This window comes from Passer domesticus, chromosome 1 (assembly GCF_036417665.1).
Source record: "Passer domesticus isolate bPasDom1 chromosome 1, bPasDom1.hap1, whole genome shotgun sequence".
Classification (NCBI taxonomy): Eukaryota; Metazoa; Chordata; class Aves; order Passeriformes; family Passeridae; genus Passer; species Passer domesticus.
In genome coordinates this window covers 89,475,237-89,491,957 of record NC_087474.1, presented here as the reverse complement: position 1 = coordinate 89,491,957, position 16,721 = coordinate 89,475,237, and the positions used below count along the sequence as shown (strand labels likewise).

The window sequence follows — 16,721 nt, the reverse complement described above, 5'->3', positions numbered from 1 at the left end:
ACAGCTTAAACTCAATAACTGTTTTGTTGTTAGCAGAACTCTGATTTAAATATAAACCTCACCACAGCTCACTTACTGTGGTTTCAGGTGTAGCTGAAGAATGGAAGTAATGGCTAACATTAGGTCACTGTGGTATTGCATCTGAAGGTTCCTTCCTGTATACCTAAATGTCTCGTCAAGGAAAGTGTGTTCCAGATTTAACTTTCTCTCAGTAGTCTGTTGGGATAAGGTGTTAGATTTCCCATGGCAAGCTTGCTTGTTGTGTGGCTTTGATGATTAGTGAAGCAGAATTTCATAGCACCTGGTGCTTGAGAAATACTTAAAATCAAGTTCCTGGTAATTCTGTGGTAAGAGGAAAATCTGACTGAGGAGTAACCAGCTCCAGTGTAAGAGCCTAAATGAGAGATGCGGGACTCCAGGCGGCTCTTCCAAAACGCAGTTTATTGCATGCAAGATGTTAGAGCAGTCCAGGGTCGTGGGCGACAGAGCCTGAGCCTACAGCTGTCAGCTGCAGCTGCAGGCAGGCCTGGAGACCCTTAGTTTAGGTTACAAATGCATTATATACTTTTCTCTCCTGAGCATCTTAATACAGTAGAACCAATCTATACCTTAACTTTTATCTATAGCCTATCATAACTAATACAATTACCATATTCATGTTAGTATTCTCCAATCACTAAAGGTTAGTACATAACAGTTTAAGCTAGAAGTTGTTCTTCAGTTTTCTTGCAGTGGAAAATTCTGAGACCTTTTTTCTACTTGCAACATTTGCTGACTTGTTTGCCTGTGCTATCTTTCTGCTTGGTAAAAATATCTTCTTGTTTGAGGTGGGTTTATCCTTTGTTCTGAGTCATAAAAACCCCCTTCTAACTAACATACCCTTTGCCTCCTTGGTTATCCAGTAAGACTGGCTCAGCAATTCTTTTCTTCTATATCAAAACTTGCTTCCATCTCTATTCCTTCCTCAGCTTCTACATTCAAAAATCTTTCTGCTAAGCATACATATCTGTGAGACTTTCTTGTCAAACTTTCATCCTTCCCAACATCTCCCCCGTTCTGATGAACAACAAAGATGCTAGAAACTGTCTTATTCATCATTCTCTGCACACACTGAAGTGCACAGGGTACTACTAACATAATTGTAATTATCACCACTAACACAATCAAGCCTAACTTACAAAGTTCCTTCAGCCAAGGTGCAAAGCTCCAACCATCAAACAAATTGTCTAACCAAGATGATTCATCTGTTGTAATTTGGTTAGCTAAATCTCTTAAGTTTTGCAACTGTTTATGAATAGAGGCAGAATGATCAGACAAATTCATACAACACAATCCTTCAAAATCTTCACAACCATGTCCATGTGCTAGTAAAAGAAAGTCAATAGCAGCTCTGTTTTGTAAAGTGGCATGTCTGACTGCCTCCTCATCTGTCAGCAAATCACTAATTATTGTAGAGGTGGCATTCACTTCTTTACTGAGCCAACACCCTAATTTGTTTAACTGTTTTAGTGCAATTGCAGAACTTAATTGAGGTAAAAAAATGCTTGTAACAATTGAATTTCCAGAGTTCCAAGGGTGAAACTCACTATCACAGTTGCTCTCATAATGATGCCCTAAGGAGGATCTTATTTTTCTATTTTTCTTTTTCATTGCTTTTTTGATACTGGGAGCAATTACTGTAAGTTGTCCCAGGGCACAAGGGCCGCCGTCTAGTTTTGAGGGAATACCCTGCCAAGCCCTGTCTCCACATATGAGCCAAATTCCTTTAGGAAATCGAATTGGAAGTTTGTTAAAATGATCTGCATACGGTTCATCATGCATAAGAAGCTTAGTTTGATTACACCAAGAAGTCATATTGTTGTAAACTGGGTGATAAGGAGTAACATTTAAATGTGGCCCATTTTGTCCTATAAAATGAAACAAATAACAAGTGTCCATAGTTAATGAGCCTAAAATTTCTAATTCTTGAAGATCAGATTTATCAACTTTAAAATTATCAATATAAGTTTGGTGTCTTGGGCTAGGAGTTGGAGAAGTGTGGTGATCATCATATGGCCAATATTTCTCAAAAGTAACATTATCAAAACCTTCTGGGAAAGGCACTCCAACTAAACAAGTTGAAAAAGGTTTATCAGGGCTAGTGTTAGATAAGCAAATTGTGTCAGAGCCTGCAGACTTGGCTAAAGAAACCCAAACATTTGTTTTTGGTTGAGTTACAGGTAAAGCTTCACTGCAAAGACAAAAACAAAAGGTTAAAAGTAACATACACCCGCGCAAATTATAATACAACTCCATTCTCTTCTTGAACAGTTTCTGGCAGACAGTTTTCTCTGGGTGATCCTGTGTAGATCACGTTTGCGTGCCTGTCTCTCGGCTTCCACTCGCAGGGTCACTGGCTGCTGCGGAAGCGTCCACGGGCTTTGAGGGGTGGTACGGTTTCACGTTCTTTGCTGGAATCCACTTGAGTCCTGTATCTGTAGAAACACACGCAAACCCCTTGCCCCATGTAATAAGATCAAATGGTCCCTCTATTTTTCCTGATTCTAGATTTTTAATTAAAACTGGAGGGTGTTCCTTCAGTTTTGCTTTTTTGTTGTTCTTGAAATGTCTGTAAATGGGAGGATCTGGCTCTTCTGCAGAGCTATTCAAAAAGTTGTAAACGTACAAAGCCTTATTCAACTTTCTTTGAGGTGTATCCTGGACTCCCCCCCCTTTTTGTTGATCTAAAATGCGTTTTAGAGTTTGATGTGTTCTTTCTACCATTCCCTGACCTGTAGGAGAATAGGGAATACCAAATGTATGGTGAACACCCCAGTCATTTAAAAATGTGGCCAATTCTTGTGAAGCATATGAAGGACCATTATCAGTTTTGATTTCTTGAGGGACACCTAATGAAGAAAATGCTTGTGAAAAATGCTGGCAAACATGCTTAGCTGTTTCTCCTGTATGTATAGACGCAAAAACTGCTTTTGAAAATGTATCAATAGAGACATGGATATTTTTAAATTTCCCAAAAGAAGAGTACTTTGTGACATCTGTTTGCCACTTTTGCAAACTTTCCAACCCCCTTGGGTTGGTTGCTCCCGTAGAAGGGATAGGCTGAACAAGCTGGCAGTCAGAGCAAGCCCGTACAATGGCTTGTGCCTGCTCTAGGGAGATGTGAAAATCTCGTCTGAGTGCCTGTGCATTTTGGTGAAAAAAGGCATGACTCAATTTAGCTTGTTCAACAATGTTAGGTAAGGTAGCTGCAGGAAGCACAGAAGTGCAATCTTTAATGTCTCCTTCAGTTCCCTCATCACATGTTGCTGATGCCAATGCATCAGCTCGTGCATTCCCTTCTGCCATAAATCCTGGGAGACCAGAGTGAGCTCTAATGTGAGCAACAAAGTAAGGATTAGTTCTGTGTAACAAAATTTGATAAAGACAGGTAAGCCAAAGACACAATGTGTCATTGCTAACATCTTTTAAAACAGACCCTTCAATTCTCTTAACAACATTAGCAACATATGCTGAATCAGTGACTAAATTAAAGGGCTCTGGAAAGAGCTGAAATGCTCTTACAACTGCAGCCAATTCAACAATCTGAGGAGAACCCTCAACTTTTTGAACATCTCGCTCCCAAGATTTAGTGTTTTTATTCTGCCATGTAATCACTGCTTTGTGTGTTTGTCCTGACCCATCAGTGAAAAGAGTAACTGCATCTAAAGGTTCTTCACTGATAAGGGGTTTCTCTTTGTAGCACAATTTAGCTTTGATCAGTTTGTGTGCTGGGTAATGAATGGAGCAAACACCTGGAAAATCTAACAAGGCATAGAGCAAATCTTCTGATTTTTGCATGGCCCAATCAAAATACTATTTAATCATAGGTAAATAGGTTATTTCAAATTCGCAACCTGCTATAGAGAGAAGCCTTGCTCTGCCCTTAATGATAATTTGAGAAATCATCTCTAAGGATGTGAAGATTGTCTTTGGTGACCTGTAAGAAAGAAAAACCCATTCAATTATCAACAAAGGATCATTTTGAGAGGAATCCCATTGGAAAATGACGCCATACGGTCTCAGCGTTTCTCCTAGAACTGCAAGGAAAAAAGGTTTATGCGGAATATAGCGATGAGCTTGTCTATTTTGCAGAACATCGGCAATGTTCTCCAAAGCTTTGCTAGTTTTAGGAGTAGGAGATCTGGGGGATGATTTTTTGGCTCCCTCAGTGGTTGTTGGTGCCAGTGGCGACCTGCGCAGCGATGAGATGCAGGTCCCGCTGCCTCTGCGGAGTCATCTTCTGGCTCTCGTCTTGGTCCTTTTCGACCTCCCTGGGTGCCTCGATCGCGGGCAGCACCCGGCGGGCCGCGGTGCCCGAGCCGCGGCTGAAGTGGCCGGGCTGGACCCCGCAGGGCTGCCGGCTCCGGTGCACCTTGGGCATGCCGGCGCCGCTGCACAGGGATAGGTGCCGGGCCGTGGAGGATGCTCTTGTGTAAAACTGGTTCTTTAATTTCGTGAGGGGCGATGGCAACCCCCGTTCTGGGACTGCCGGGCTGCTGGAAATCTGATCCCTGTGGGGATTCTTCCGAACCAGGAGGCAGCGCCGGAGAATTCCCGGGGCTAGGTATTTCTTTCTGGGTTGAAAAATCTCCATTCCCGGGGCAAGCCCTGGCGTTATTCGGAAACATTTCTAGTTGGTTTTCGGGGTTTCCTGGCTTTGGAATAACGCAATTCCCCTCTCTCTCCGATATATCGTTAGTTTCGTCTGCCTCTCCTGCTGCATGGGCAGTTGCTGTTTTCTTCTCCCCCTCCTCCCCTTTCCTCGCGGTTGGACAGGCCGGCCGGGCCCGCTCGGAGGGACGCGGCTGCGAGGGTGCGGGTGGAACGGGGCAGGGGCAGGGGCTCCGCGGTGGGGCATTCGCGGCGAAGATTTCTACAAGGACTCGGCAAGCGGGGAGAAGTTCCGCTGCTGTTTTATCGCGCCGAGAGATAGCATTGTATAATTTAACCCCCACAGATTCCCAAAAGTCTCTGGTATAGAAGGCTTCAGAGTCAGCATTGGGGATACGAGTTATAGTCCATTTAAAAAGCGCTTTGAGCTCTCGCTTAGGCAAGGATTTTGGACTTGATTTAACTAATGTTTTTAAATGCTGATACACATCTCTCCGAGGAACAGACTTATTCTGCCCCATTATTCCCGGTGCTCACCTGCTGTCCAGCTATGCAGCAGGCGCTGTGTATAGAGGCTCCGATCCAGGCACTGTCCAGCAGCAGCTTCTGTCCGGGCCCCGGTCACCCTCGTTTCAGGTGCCTAATCCGTGCGGCCGCTTTTTACTGAGTTCACCGAGAGGTCTCTTACTGCTAATAAGTCCGAGTTTGCCAACTAAAACGTGGGCGCCACTGTAAGAGCCTAAATGAGAGATGCGGGACTCCAGGCGGCTCTTCCAAAATGCAGTTTATTACATGCAAGATGTTCCAGCAGTCCAGGGTCGTGGGCGACAGAGCCTGAGCCTACAGCTGTCAGCTGCAGCTGCAGGCAGGCCTGGAGACCCTTAGTTTAGGTTACAAATGCATTATATACTTTTCTCTCCTGAGCATCTTAATACAGTAGAACCAATCTATACCTTAACTTTTATCTATAGCCTATCATAACTAATACAATTACCATATTCATGTTAGTATTCTCCAATCACTAAAGGTTAGTACATAACAGTTTAAGCTAGAAGTTGTTCTTCAGTTTTCTTGCAGTGGAAAATTCTGAGACCTTTTTTCTACTTGCAACATTTGCTGACTTGTTTGCCTGTGCTATCTTTCTGCTTGGTAAAAATATCTTCTTGTTTGAGGTGGGTTTATCCTTTGTTCTGAGTCATAAAAACCCCCTTCTAACTAACATACCCTTTGCCTCCTTGGTTATCCAGTAAGACTGGCTCAGCAATTCTTTTCTTCTATATCAAAACTTGCTTCCATCTCTATTCCTTCCTCAGCTTCTACATTCAAAAATCTTTCTGCTAAGCATACATATCTGTGAGACTTTCTTGTCAAACTTTCATCCTTCCCAACACTCCAGTGTCAGCTTCTGATCACAGAAACCTGAGCACATCTAGAAGAACTTTGTCAGCAAGGTTTTCCTTATGAAACCACTGTCTTGCTCATATGGCATACAGAGCTAGAAATCTTTCAGGATTATATGGGAGTCATACTGCTCAGTGCAGAAATTAAGAAATGGTCCTTTTTATGTAACATAACAAAGAACTTAAGTCGTTCTGGATTCAATTGTTATTTGTTACTGTTGAAATGGTGATGGAAAGTCCTAGAAATACACAACACTACAGGTGTTCTGCATGTACTGTGGTTAGGTTTCTTTTTGCTGATTTATTTACACAGTGAAACATCAGTTATTATTTGAACATCCTAGTTTAGCTGCCTTTCTAGGATGATGTATTTTTTATACTGGGGTTTCTTGGGGTTTGGTTAAATAACTTTCTTACAAACTTCCCCTTCTTTTTTTCCTTTTTTCAGATATTTCTTTTGATTGTTTTCATGTGCATAACATTACTGATTGCTAGTCTTATCTGCCTTACCTTACCAGGTGAGTCTGTTATGGTAAACTGTCACTAAAAACAACTCAGTATGTTGCCATGCCCAACCATGGCAAATGTTTTGAAACCATCGTTTGAAGTTGAAAGGCAAAAATATGGAAACTAGTATAATTTGTAATAATTTGTCATTAAATCATAATAATCTAAAAATCTAAATGACAGATATTACCATTCCCTTTTTGTTGTAGAATAATTTTCCTCTGAGGACAGGGCTTCAGGTGCTTCAATCTTGGTAGTATTGAGTGAAAAATAGAATTGAAACTCTTGCACCTATTTTACTGTTTCAAGAAGGAAAATACGTAGATTTTTTCCAGGTCTTCTACAGTATTTTCTTTAATTAAATATTCTGAAGGTGTCATTGAGTACTGTGAGGAGCAGGGAGTTGGACTCAATGATCCTTAGGGGTTCCTTCCAACTTGAGATATTCTGTGATTCCGTGATTTGGACATGGCACTAGCAGATTTTGACAAGTGGCTTGTATATCACTTTAAAATGTCTGAATAAGTACTTCAAAAACAGTTGGTATTTTTAAAATAATTTGGAGTAAATGAAGCCGTGTCAACCAGCATAAATTTCATAACCTGTCTGCTGTAATACCATGTAATTTATACCTTGTTCTATTAATGATCCTAAAGTCAATGTGTTGAGATCATAGTTATGCATTCTTCAGTTGTTCTAGTAGTAGGACATAAAATAATTCCACTGTAATACTAGGGAACTTAAAACACTGTTAAAAAATGAACTGTAGGAAATCAGTCTCCCATTTCTGTCAGAGAACTTCAAAAGCCCCATCAGTAAGTAATGTAAAAATTTGCATGAGGCAGAGAAACAACCCAAAGGTAGCTCATAATAATATAAGTTCAAGCTTGCACACTAATGCATGATCGCTGATGCAGTTCTGAAGATCAGTGCTTGGGCTCTGAACAGTGCTTTGTTTTGCTGTAGCTCAGGACACAGTGCTGTCATAATGAAAATTTAGGTGAAAAAGGATTTCTCTGTGTTTATTTGGCATCATTTTTGAAGCTCTTTGCATAGTGCTTCACACATTTATGCATTATGGGTATACTACCAGAATAACTGTTTTATGATGAATAATAGTTATGCAGGGATATTTCAGATAAATTTGATAAGTACTGTCTTAACAAGTATCCTTCCCTAATACATCCAGAAGCATTCCTGTATGTAACAGTGCTTGTGTTTTCAGTGTTCGCTGGCCGGTGGTTAATGTCCTTTTGGACGGGGACTGCCAAAATCCATGAACTGTACACAGCTGCCTGTGGTCTCTATGTCTGTTGGCTGACTATCCGAGCTGTGACAGTGCTGGTTGCCTGGATGCCACAGGGCCGTAGAGTCATTTTCCAGAAGGTCAGAGAATGGTCTCTCATGGTAAGTCTTGAGAACAAGTTCTTCTGAATTAGCAAAAAATTAGCAATGGGGCTCGTTTCATTTTTTGCTTGCAGGCTTTACTCTCTCGTGTGTACTACACTTTGCTTTTCAGACCCTTTTGAAGCTTTTGCAGCTTACATTCCTATTGCATAGGCTAAGTATTTTTAGAAGGGAATCAGTGTAAATATACTTGTGTGTCTATATTTTAAAATATATATATATGTCTATATTTTTCTGTTTTTCTTTAAAAGTTAATGCATTGCATTATTATCCTATGTGTGATGCGTTCTCAAAGACATTTACATTTTCACGTAAACCTGGAAGCTTAACTATTTACTTGTTTAGTTACATGAAATTCTCAAATGAAAAAACCTAATAAAGCTGATTGATGATGACCATGTTTCTACAAAGTAGCTTGATGCATATTTTCAGAAAGATCTTTACCAGCTTCTGAACTTGTGTTTTTCAAATAAAATATATTTTCCCCAAAAATACTAATTATGAGGAGTTGAGATTCTCAGCATGAAATATATTTATACCCCACCTCTTTATCTTGGTTTTGATATTGAGGATTTCTGTAGCAGATTTCTTACTAGTTCCTTTAAACATTGCTAGCATAAATGGTATCTTGTTGTAAACATTTTAATGTGCTTACTGAATTTTTACACTGTATGTTCTTCATGTACTACCATGTTTCCCAAATATGTCATCCATCATTTTGATTTTAGCTTCTTCAAGAAAATTCAGAGCTAAAGCATAATTTCTACTTGTTCTCCTTATCATGTTAAGTCAGGCTAGTTTTGTGTGATGCAGTTATATTAAGAGAATTTTATATTAAATAAAGATTCAAGCACGGTGTTCTGGTTTCTCTATTTTTAAGTCAAATATTCCATAATGACTGAATTTTTAAGGTTTATTTTGCTCCAGAGAAAAATTTGCAGTTTTGGGAAAATTTTTCAATTTCCCAACATATGAGCATATGCAATGTATTGAAGTGCCATTGGACAGTATTCCCTGTTGATAACAGTCAATGTGATTTTATGGCTTAGAACTATATTAATACTAGTAGGCACAGTCATGTTTTTTTTCTGGAATTCCTATTCCTATGGAATAGGACCCAATCTTGAAAACTTGCATTGCAAAACTATTCATGTCATAAAAATTGTTTCTAGGGGTGTATGTGTGGGAAATAGAGGACTATGTAGCTTTGGGATTTTCTACCAGGGCTGTGTGTTTATGTAGTTCAAGTTACATTTTTGAGTTTAAACAAAGAATCCTCTGGTAAGCATATTAATGAAATGCCTCGGGATTTTTAGATAATGAAGACATTGATAGTGGCTATACTGCTCGCTGGTGTGGTTCCACTTTTGCTTGGTCTTTTGTTTGAGCTGGTCATCGTCGCACCTCTGAGAGTTCCTTTGGATCAAACACCTCTCTTCTATCCTTGGCAGGTCAGTTGCTCCCATTCTTTTGCTGTTGTAAGGAGTATGGGCTGCCTTGTTTCAGTGGATTTGGTGCTTCAGAGCATTTTCCACAAATATGTTTGTATGTGGCAGAGAAAAGGCAGCCAGTCTGGATGTGAGAATTATTTGAACCAAAAGAATATGCTGAGGAATTTAAACTATGAAAAGCTGAACTGTTGTGAGATGAAATCAAAGGTTGCATTTCAGTGATCAGCTCTTCTTTCAGTAGCATAATTGTAAAGTTACGTAAGAAGTTCGTGTATCAGTATGTATATATGCACAGATGTACATACTCTAATCTTTCTGGAAAGCTTTCTGCATACAGTTACGCAGCAAGAGGTTCTGGTCAATTTTTTTTCCTTGTAAGATTCTAATTCAGTGACGAGGCACATTATGAATGTAATTTTAAAATTGTTTAGGGTCATGCTGATTTTGGCCTGAGTTGTCAAATCATTAATAAAAAAATTTGAGGTAGTTGTGTTTTATTACTTTTCAATGAAGTCTCACAGGCTAAATGCAAATTTCTGTCCTGTTAGTTGGGAGACAAAATGAAGATAGTGGATTGAATGACAAATGCTTCCATCACCTAGGCTGAATTATGAAAGAAGTCATAACTCAAAGAAACCCAACTGAGGGGACCGTAACTCAGAGCATCTAGAATGCCATTACTAAATAACAAGAATGTGTTCAGGGACAGTGACTTTCTAAGCTAGCCTAAGCTTTCACTTACTTTCAATATCCAAATGTCTGAAAGCTGTAATCCAAATAAGAATTTGACTACTAATTTAATGATGCCATTATTTGAAAATCCAAGTATATTTTTGAGCTGAGTAGATGACCAGAAAATCAGGGCATCATATAATTACAGTGGTAGATGATCATGGTTTCCAAACAATTTTGGAAAGAATCTGTAATGCTAGAGATTATAAAAATTCTTTACTCTTGCATATTAGTTCTTCAAAAGATTTAAAAGAAGTATACTGAAAAGCTTTATTTTCATGTAGCAGAACTTCTTCAAAATATAGGATAAGTGGGATTTGACACTTGCTCTAAATCAACAATGAACTATCTCAATTGAGACTAATTTCCATTTTTCCCAAAAGAGTTATGCAGAAGTTACATCCTTAAATAAACATGAATCAACTTTAACACTCATGCTTTTTTGTAACAATTTTTAAAGTCCTTTAGAATTGACATTAACAAAAGTTGTCTTTTTAAATAATCAGTTAAATAAAATGTATTTCCTCAGCAGGCTAAGAAAGTTAATTTAGTCTATGATGTCCCAAGTCTTACCAGTTCTTAGCTGTTTATTCTACTTTATCAGGCTATGTTTTGCATTCTATTTTTGGCGGGTTTTATTGAAAATCTCTTAGAAATATCTGTAATCCAGAAAGGATGGACTTATGATGTGAAGTGTTTACTAGAAGCCAGTAGTGACAGTGTCCTAATTCCATGCCATAATAATTTTAGTTTATGTTAAAACATAAATTTTCCACCAAAGAATATGACTTCTTTTGTTAAGAGCATTGTGTTGCTTTAAGCTGTCTTACATCCTGTAGTGTTTTGGGAATAATTAAACTTCAAAAGAACTTGTTTCCTGATGCATGTGAACATCTTTGTATTTTTTTCTATTCTTCTATAGAGAAAGGAAATTAATTTCCTTTTATGTAAATTAGTTTTTAACCAGAATGTTAGTCAATTGCTTTAAGTCTAATGCTTTTATTTTGTATTTGCCTTTGGTTTAATAGAAGTAGTGATTTTCCTGGTCCCAGGGAGCTAAATTTACAGATGTCAGTTAATCTTGAAAACATCCTTTTTTTCATAGAAATTTGCAGATGATGTCATCTCTTTGGATCAATGTCCCATGTAAATGGAAAAGTAATTATATTTTCTCTTATAAGTAATATTAACACATTGCTCTTAAAGCTTTTGGTTGTCAGACTTTTTAAAGATATGTTAATGCTAACACTATAAATTTTTACAAAATTAGGACTGGGCTCTTGGAGTTCTGCATGCCAAAATAATAGCTGCCATAACACTGATGGGTCCCCAGTGGTGGCTGAAAACTGTTATTGAACAGGTAGGTAAAAATTGTTCATGTGAATTATCCATATAATACATTTTTTATGTTTCTGATTGTGTGTCAGAAAACAGTGTTACTCTTGCAGTAATGGAGTAATTGAGTAGAATTCAACTAGTCTAGTGAAAACCTTTTAAATTGTATAGCCTAATTCATTAAGGTACACTTAACAGTACAAAAAATACAAGAGTAACAAAAAATCAAAAATCCAAATTCAAGAAAATGCTTTGTATACCTATATGCATTTTTCTCAGGTTTGTAATAAAGTGTGAAAGAAATGTGATTATTTCTTCAGATGAAGTCTGTGTGTCCAAATACTTGTCCAAATATTGGACACTATTTACATCCACAAGTTAAGAACACAGAATTTTGCTTTCTCTGCAGCTGTAGGGATTACCCCATTCATAGATCAGTAGACATGAAAGACGCAATTTCTGTTCCCCTTTGATTATTAAGCAACACAGAACAGTATCTCTGAGCAGTTCAGAGTTACATGGCCTCTTATTTTGTTAGAAGTATTCTTTTCTTGGTTATAACTGTTAAATTCCATAGCTGTCATCTCAATGAAGTATCTCAGTTGTTTGTCAGAAGGTAATTTTTCAGCCCTGCACTGTGTGTGATGCCTGTGGTGCATGTCCCAACCTCTGTATACAGAAGGTGCCTCTCGTGAGCAAGTCTAGCACATAGTCCATTATTAAATCACTTCAGCTGTCACACTGCAGAAATATAGTCTTAATCTGGGAGTAGGTTTTGATACCACAGCTCCCTCTTCCTTTCTGAGCGCTCTCCATGGGAAGTTTACACACACTCCTGAGCCTCCTAAGCTGTGGGACAGGGCCATTGTTTAGCTGTAGCTGGTAGCCATTCAAAACTGGGTTTTTTCCTATGCTTAATCTGGTTGCATTTTGACCTTAGCTTCTGATAGTAACTGCAGAAGCTTAAGAATTGTGGAGGCTTTTTTTTCAGGCACAGACTCTTATGTACAGAGGCTCTGGTCTGCCCCACCCAGTACAAAATAGGATCATATTTTCTGGCCATTACAAAATTTAATAATTTATTCTATTAGCATATACAGGATCCTCTTCTAATAAGTTAACAGTGCAAAGTGATCCCAGGTCACCCACAGAACCATTGTCCACAGCTCTATTAAATGATCTTTCAGGTGGTCTCTTGCATTCCTGCAACTGAATCACAACTCTCAGTGTGGTCTCGGGCACTGTTTAAATGATTTCTTGGAACCTTCATTATGTAAATTGGCAGAGTTTTTTCTTCATCTGTGGCCATGGGAACGAACACACATTTCCTTTTATAAGAAGAATTGTGTAAACCCTTCTAATTATTAGTGTAAGTGCAAAGCAAGGCTTTCTTAATTGATCTGTTCTACTTCTAACTTGTTCCATTTTAGGTATATGCAAATGGGATTCGTAACATTGACTTGCACTTCATCATCCGTAAACTGGCAGCGCCCGTCATCTCTGTCCTCTTACTGTCCCTGTGTGTGCCGTACATCATAGCTTCTGGTGTTGTACCTTTACTAGGTATGTATGCATTCAGAACACCTACTTGTCATCTCGTGGTTTACAGCAGTGTAAATATGTTTGTGGAAATAAAATTTCAAGCTTTAGTTTATTTAAAAAGATAAAAAACCACCACAAAACCCAAACAAAAAACTCCTTTTCTGCTGACAAATATAAATGTTTAAGGACTTCTAAGAATCACACCATGTTCCAGGAATATTGTCCAAATGCTACTTGAACTCTTTCAAGCTTGGTGCTGTGACCTCTTCCCTGGGAAGCCTGTGCCAGTGCCCAACCACTCTCTAGGTGAAGAACCTTTTTCCATTACCCAACCCAAACCCCTCCCTAACAACTTCAGGCTGCTCCTTGGGTCCTGTCACTGGTCACCACAACGAAGAAATGAGTGTCTGCCCCTTCTCTTACTCAAGAGGAGGGGCAGACACTGATTTCTTCTCTCTGCATTTTAGGTATCTAGCTAGTTTGGAAAATGAATGATTAATTCATTTCTTCTTTGTACAATCAGCCTTTGATTTTAGTCCCTCTAGGAGGTATACTGAGCTGAGACCATCTTTTTCTGACTTGTCAGATTGTAAATGAAGCTTAGAACAGGTGAAAATCCTGGATTTGTTTTAAGGTTTTAATAGTATGAAAATGTAAATTTAAAATATATAGGGTTTTTTCAGACTTTTCTATCTCCTTATAATTGAGGTGAATAATTTGATTAGAACCAGAGTAGATAAGCTTTTTCATCAAGACTTGTCTTGTACTAGTTAGTTTTGATGTTAACATGTTCAAGAAGTCCTATTTTATTCTTCAGTCTCACTTGAATGCCGACTTTTATTGCGTTGACTTTTCTGACACAAGGAGAAGTCAGTAAGCAGATAAACAGAAGCTAATAGGCAAAAAGAACTGATAAGCTCTTTTATTTTTCTGCTGTGGATTTTCACTCTGTTAATAGAAAACTTTCCACTCATGGTGCTTCAGATTAAAAAGAACAGCAGCTGTCACGTTGAATCTCTGAAGTAAATGGATGTGTCATTTATTTCACAGCCCGTCTACTGAAGTTACAGTACAACAAAAAGTATGGAAGCAAGTAGAGAAGCAGAAATGCATGAGTTAGTTCAGCAATATTACGATGTCTAAGGATTGTGTCTTGTTTTGTAGGAGTTACTGCTGAAATGCAGAATCTTGTTCAGCGACGTATTTATCCTTTTTTGCTTATGGTGGTGGTTTTGATGGGAATTTTGTCCTTCCAAGTCCGCCAGTTCAAGCGCCTTTATGAACACATTAAAAATGACAAGTGAGTATATAGTGTTTTTTTTTTTAATTTTTCCCCTTTATATATATCTGTATATGTGAATACTTCAGGTCAAATTCAGGTGTTGTAGATACTTGGGACTGGGGTTTTTAAGAAGTTTTCTAGACAAATCACTCTTTAAGACAGACAGACTGTTCTTGGCAGATGTTTTATCTGTGGTTCAGGTAGATAAACACAGGAATAGAGTGTCTTTATAAAGGGAAGACACTCCCTCTTGTCTAACATGAATCTAAGTCTTGAATCTAACATGAATTCTGTAGTCTTGAATGACAAATGCATGTAATGAATTACAACATACCTGGAAGTTAAAATCATGTCTCAAGCTGCTGCTTATAAAACCATTTCTTTAACTTTTTCTGCATAACTGTTTTTTTTACTCTTTCTACTTATTAGTCCAACTAACCTGTTAAAGAATGTTCAGTTGTTTTGATAGTTTGTCCTTAGCAAATATTGTGTGGTTTTCTGATGTTTTCAGTTATTATTACTCTGTATTACTCACATGCCTCATAAAAATAATGATTTTCCTATTGTTTTCTGGTTATCTTGCTTAGTTGAACCTCTTTTTTTATTATTACATTGTTTTTGTTGTTACCCTAATTACCTTTTTTATGGGTTATTTAAGAATATTAGTAACTAATCTTAGCAACTAATTCATGGTGTAGAGCTCTTGTACGCGCAGAACTAGCATGCAAATAGGAAGCATGAAAAGGAATTTAGGTGGCAAAAAGTGTGGAACTTTTTGCCACCTAAAAAATGAATGATATAGAGGAAGAAAGGAATAATTTGAAAGGTATGAAAAGTTAAGCTGCTGAGATAGTTAACTTTCTTTCAATATCACACTAAAAGAATCTTGCAGCCCTTAAGCTTTCCGTGGAGTAGCATCAGGATACTTTCTTTCCCTTTAAGAAAGCTTAAGAACTAGCTGAAGTTCTTCCTTTACAATTTATAGAATAACTTTATATTTAAATGAAAAAATTACTTTGGCAGCAAAGGAGATAGAGTGGATTTGTGTTACAAAATAGTATTACCTTATGTTAATTTCTGGTTTTACTGTGATCTCAGGTACCTTGTTGGACAACGACTTGTGAATTACGAACGGAAGTCTGGTAAACCAGGCACATCAACAACTCCACCTCAGTCTTCACAAGAATAGATGGTCATATTAAACATCTTGACCTTCCCTTTGCCTTTACATGTCCTTTTTTCATAGACTCTTCTCGTCTTTGGATATCTCTCCCAATAATACTCTCAGCAGTATTTTGGCTTCTGTTGGTAGCATCCAGATAGCAGTTAAGGCTCTGTTTCTTATCTGCATTTTCTGATGTTGTAAATGCTGTCTGAGATCTGTATATGTGTATATAGAAGTGTCCTGACACCCTAAAACCTTGGATTAAAAAGAATGTGCATTGTACATCTTTAAAAAGTATATTAATTTATTAAATCTAGTTGTCACTTTATTTTGGACTGCTGTTCTGTTGACAATGTGCCACAAAGCAATAGTGCAAAGAGGCAAGATGTTTTTATAAAATTTGGAGCTTACTTTATGGTGTTCATAACAGTTCTTATTGTAGTAATACAGTATGATTTTTCATGAGTGGAAAGGCCACGTAGAGAATATCAAAAGTAAATAACTGTCTTACAGTCAGCAATGAAGTTGCTATGTTGAGAACATAATGAACTATGTATCTTGCTGTCCAGTCTTTTTTATTATTTTGTATAACACCAAAGCTGTTGTACATTTTTCTATTGCCTGATTGTTTTTCATGTGTCAGAGTTTGTAATATTGTACAGTTGATGTTAAATCAAGAAAATATTTCCTCTTCTGAGAATTCAGATGTACTTGTTGAGGCTCAGCTGGATTTTTCTGTTTGGTTGAAGGGGGTAGGTGGGTGTTTGCTTTGGGATCAGGATTCCATTAATTGAAACAGTAAGTAAAAATGTACTAAGGCTAGGTGATGGAAGTATTTAAAGGTACCGAGAAAAATTAAATAGGTTCACAACTTAAATTGCAGCCAATTTCTTATCAATATTAGAATTTTTCAGATCTCTCAAGAAAAGGGATGAACCTTAACTGATGTGCTTGCACAGCACAAAGAGTGTAGTGTAAGCAATGTCCTGACCTGATCCTTAGTTAAAGTGTGAAATCTTTTTTCTGTAAGTTACCAAAGTTGAAAATTGTAGTATGAATTTTATATTGCACAATTACTTTTAAAAAACCAAACCCAACCAAAAAAAAAAAATTCTCTCAGAATTGGTCACTGTGAATTTTTACAGGAATAATACTGAAGAAGTGATTTATCATGTACCATTTATGGCCTGAGGGGCAGGGAAATACATATGCTATTAAACAGGCAAGGAAAAGTTAGCAGATTTCTTTGC

The 16,721-nt window shown here is 37.9% G+C and overlaps 1 protein-coding gene across 2 annotated transcripts in view; it reads left to right on the top strand.

Annotated features, from left to right (window-relative positions):
- Positions 1-16,390, top strand: part of MARCHF6 (membrane associated ring-CH-type finger 6) — a 49,176-nt gene extending 32,786 nt beyond the window's left edge. For both annotated transcript variants that reach the window (XM_064428551.1, XM_064428541.1), the window contains exons 20-26: positions 6,499-6,568; positions 7,783-7,964; positions 9,281-9,415; positions 11,418-11,507; positions 12,913-13,045; positions 14,189-14,324; positions 15,405-16,390. In XM_064428551.1, coding sequence (XP_064284621.1) covers positions 6,499-6,568; positions 7,783-7,964; positions 9,281-9,415; positions 11,418-11,507; positions 12,913-13,045; positions 14,189-14,324; positions 15,405-15,495 — 837 coding nt within the window. In that variant the 3' untranslated portion in view covers positions 15,496-16,390. The remainder of the gene's footprint in view (positions 1-6,498; positions 6,569-7,782; positions 7,965-9,280; positions 9,416-11,417; positions 11,508-12,912; positions 13,046-14,188; positions 14,325-15,404) is intronic.
- Positions 16,391-16,721: the final 331 nt, after the last annotated feature.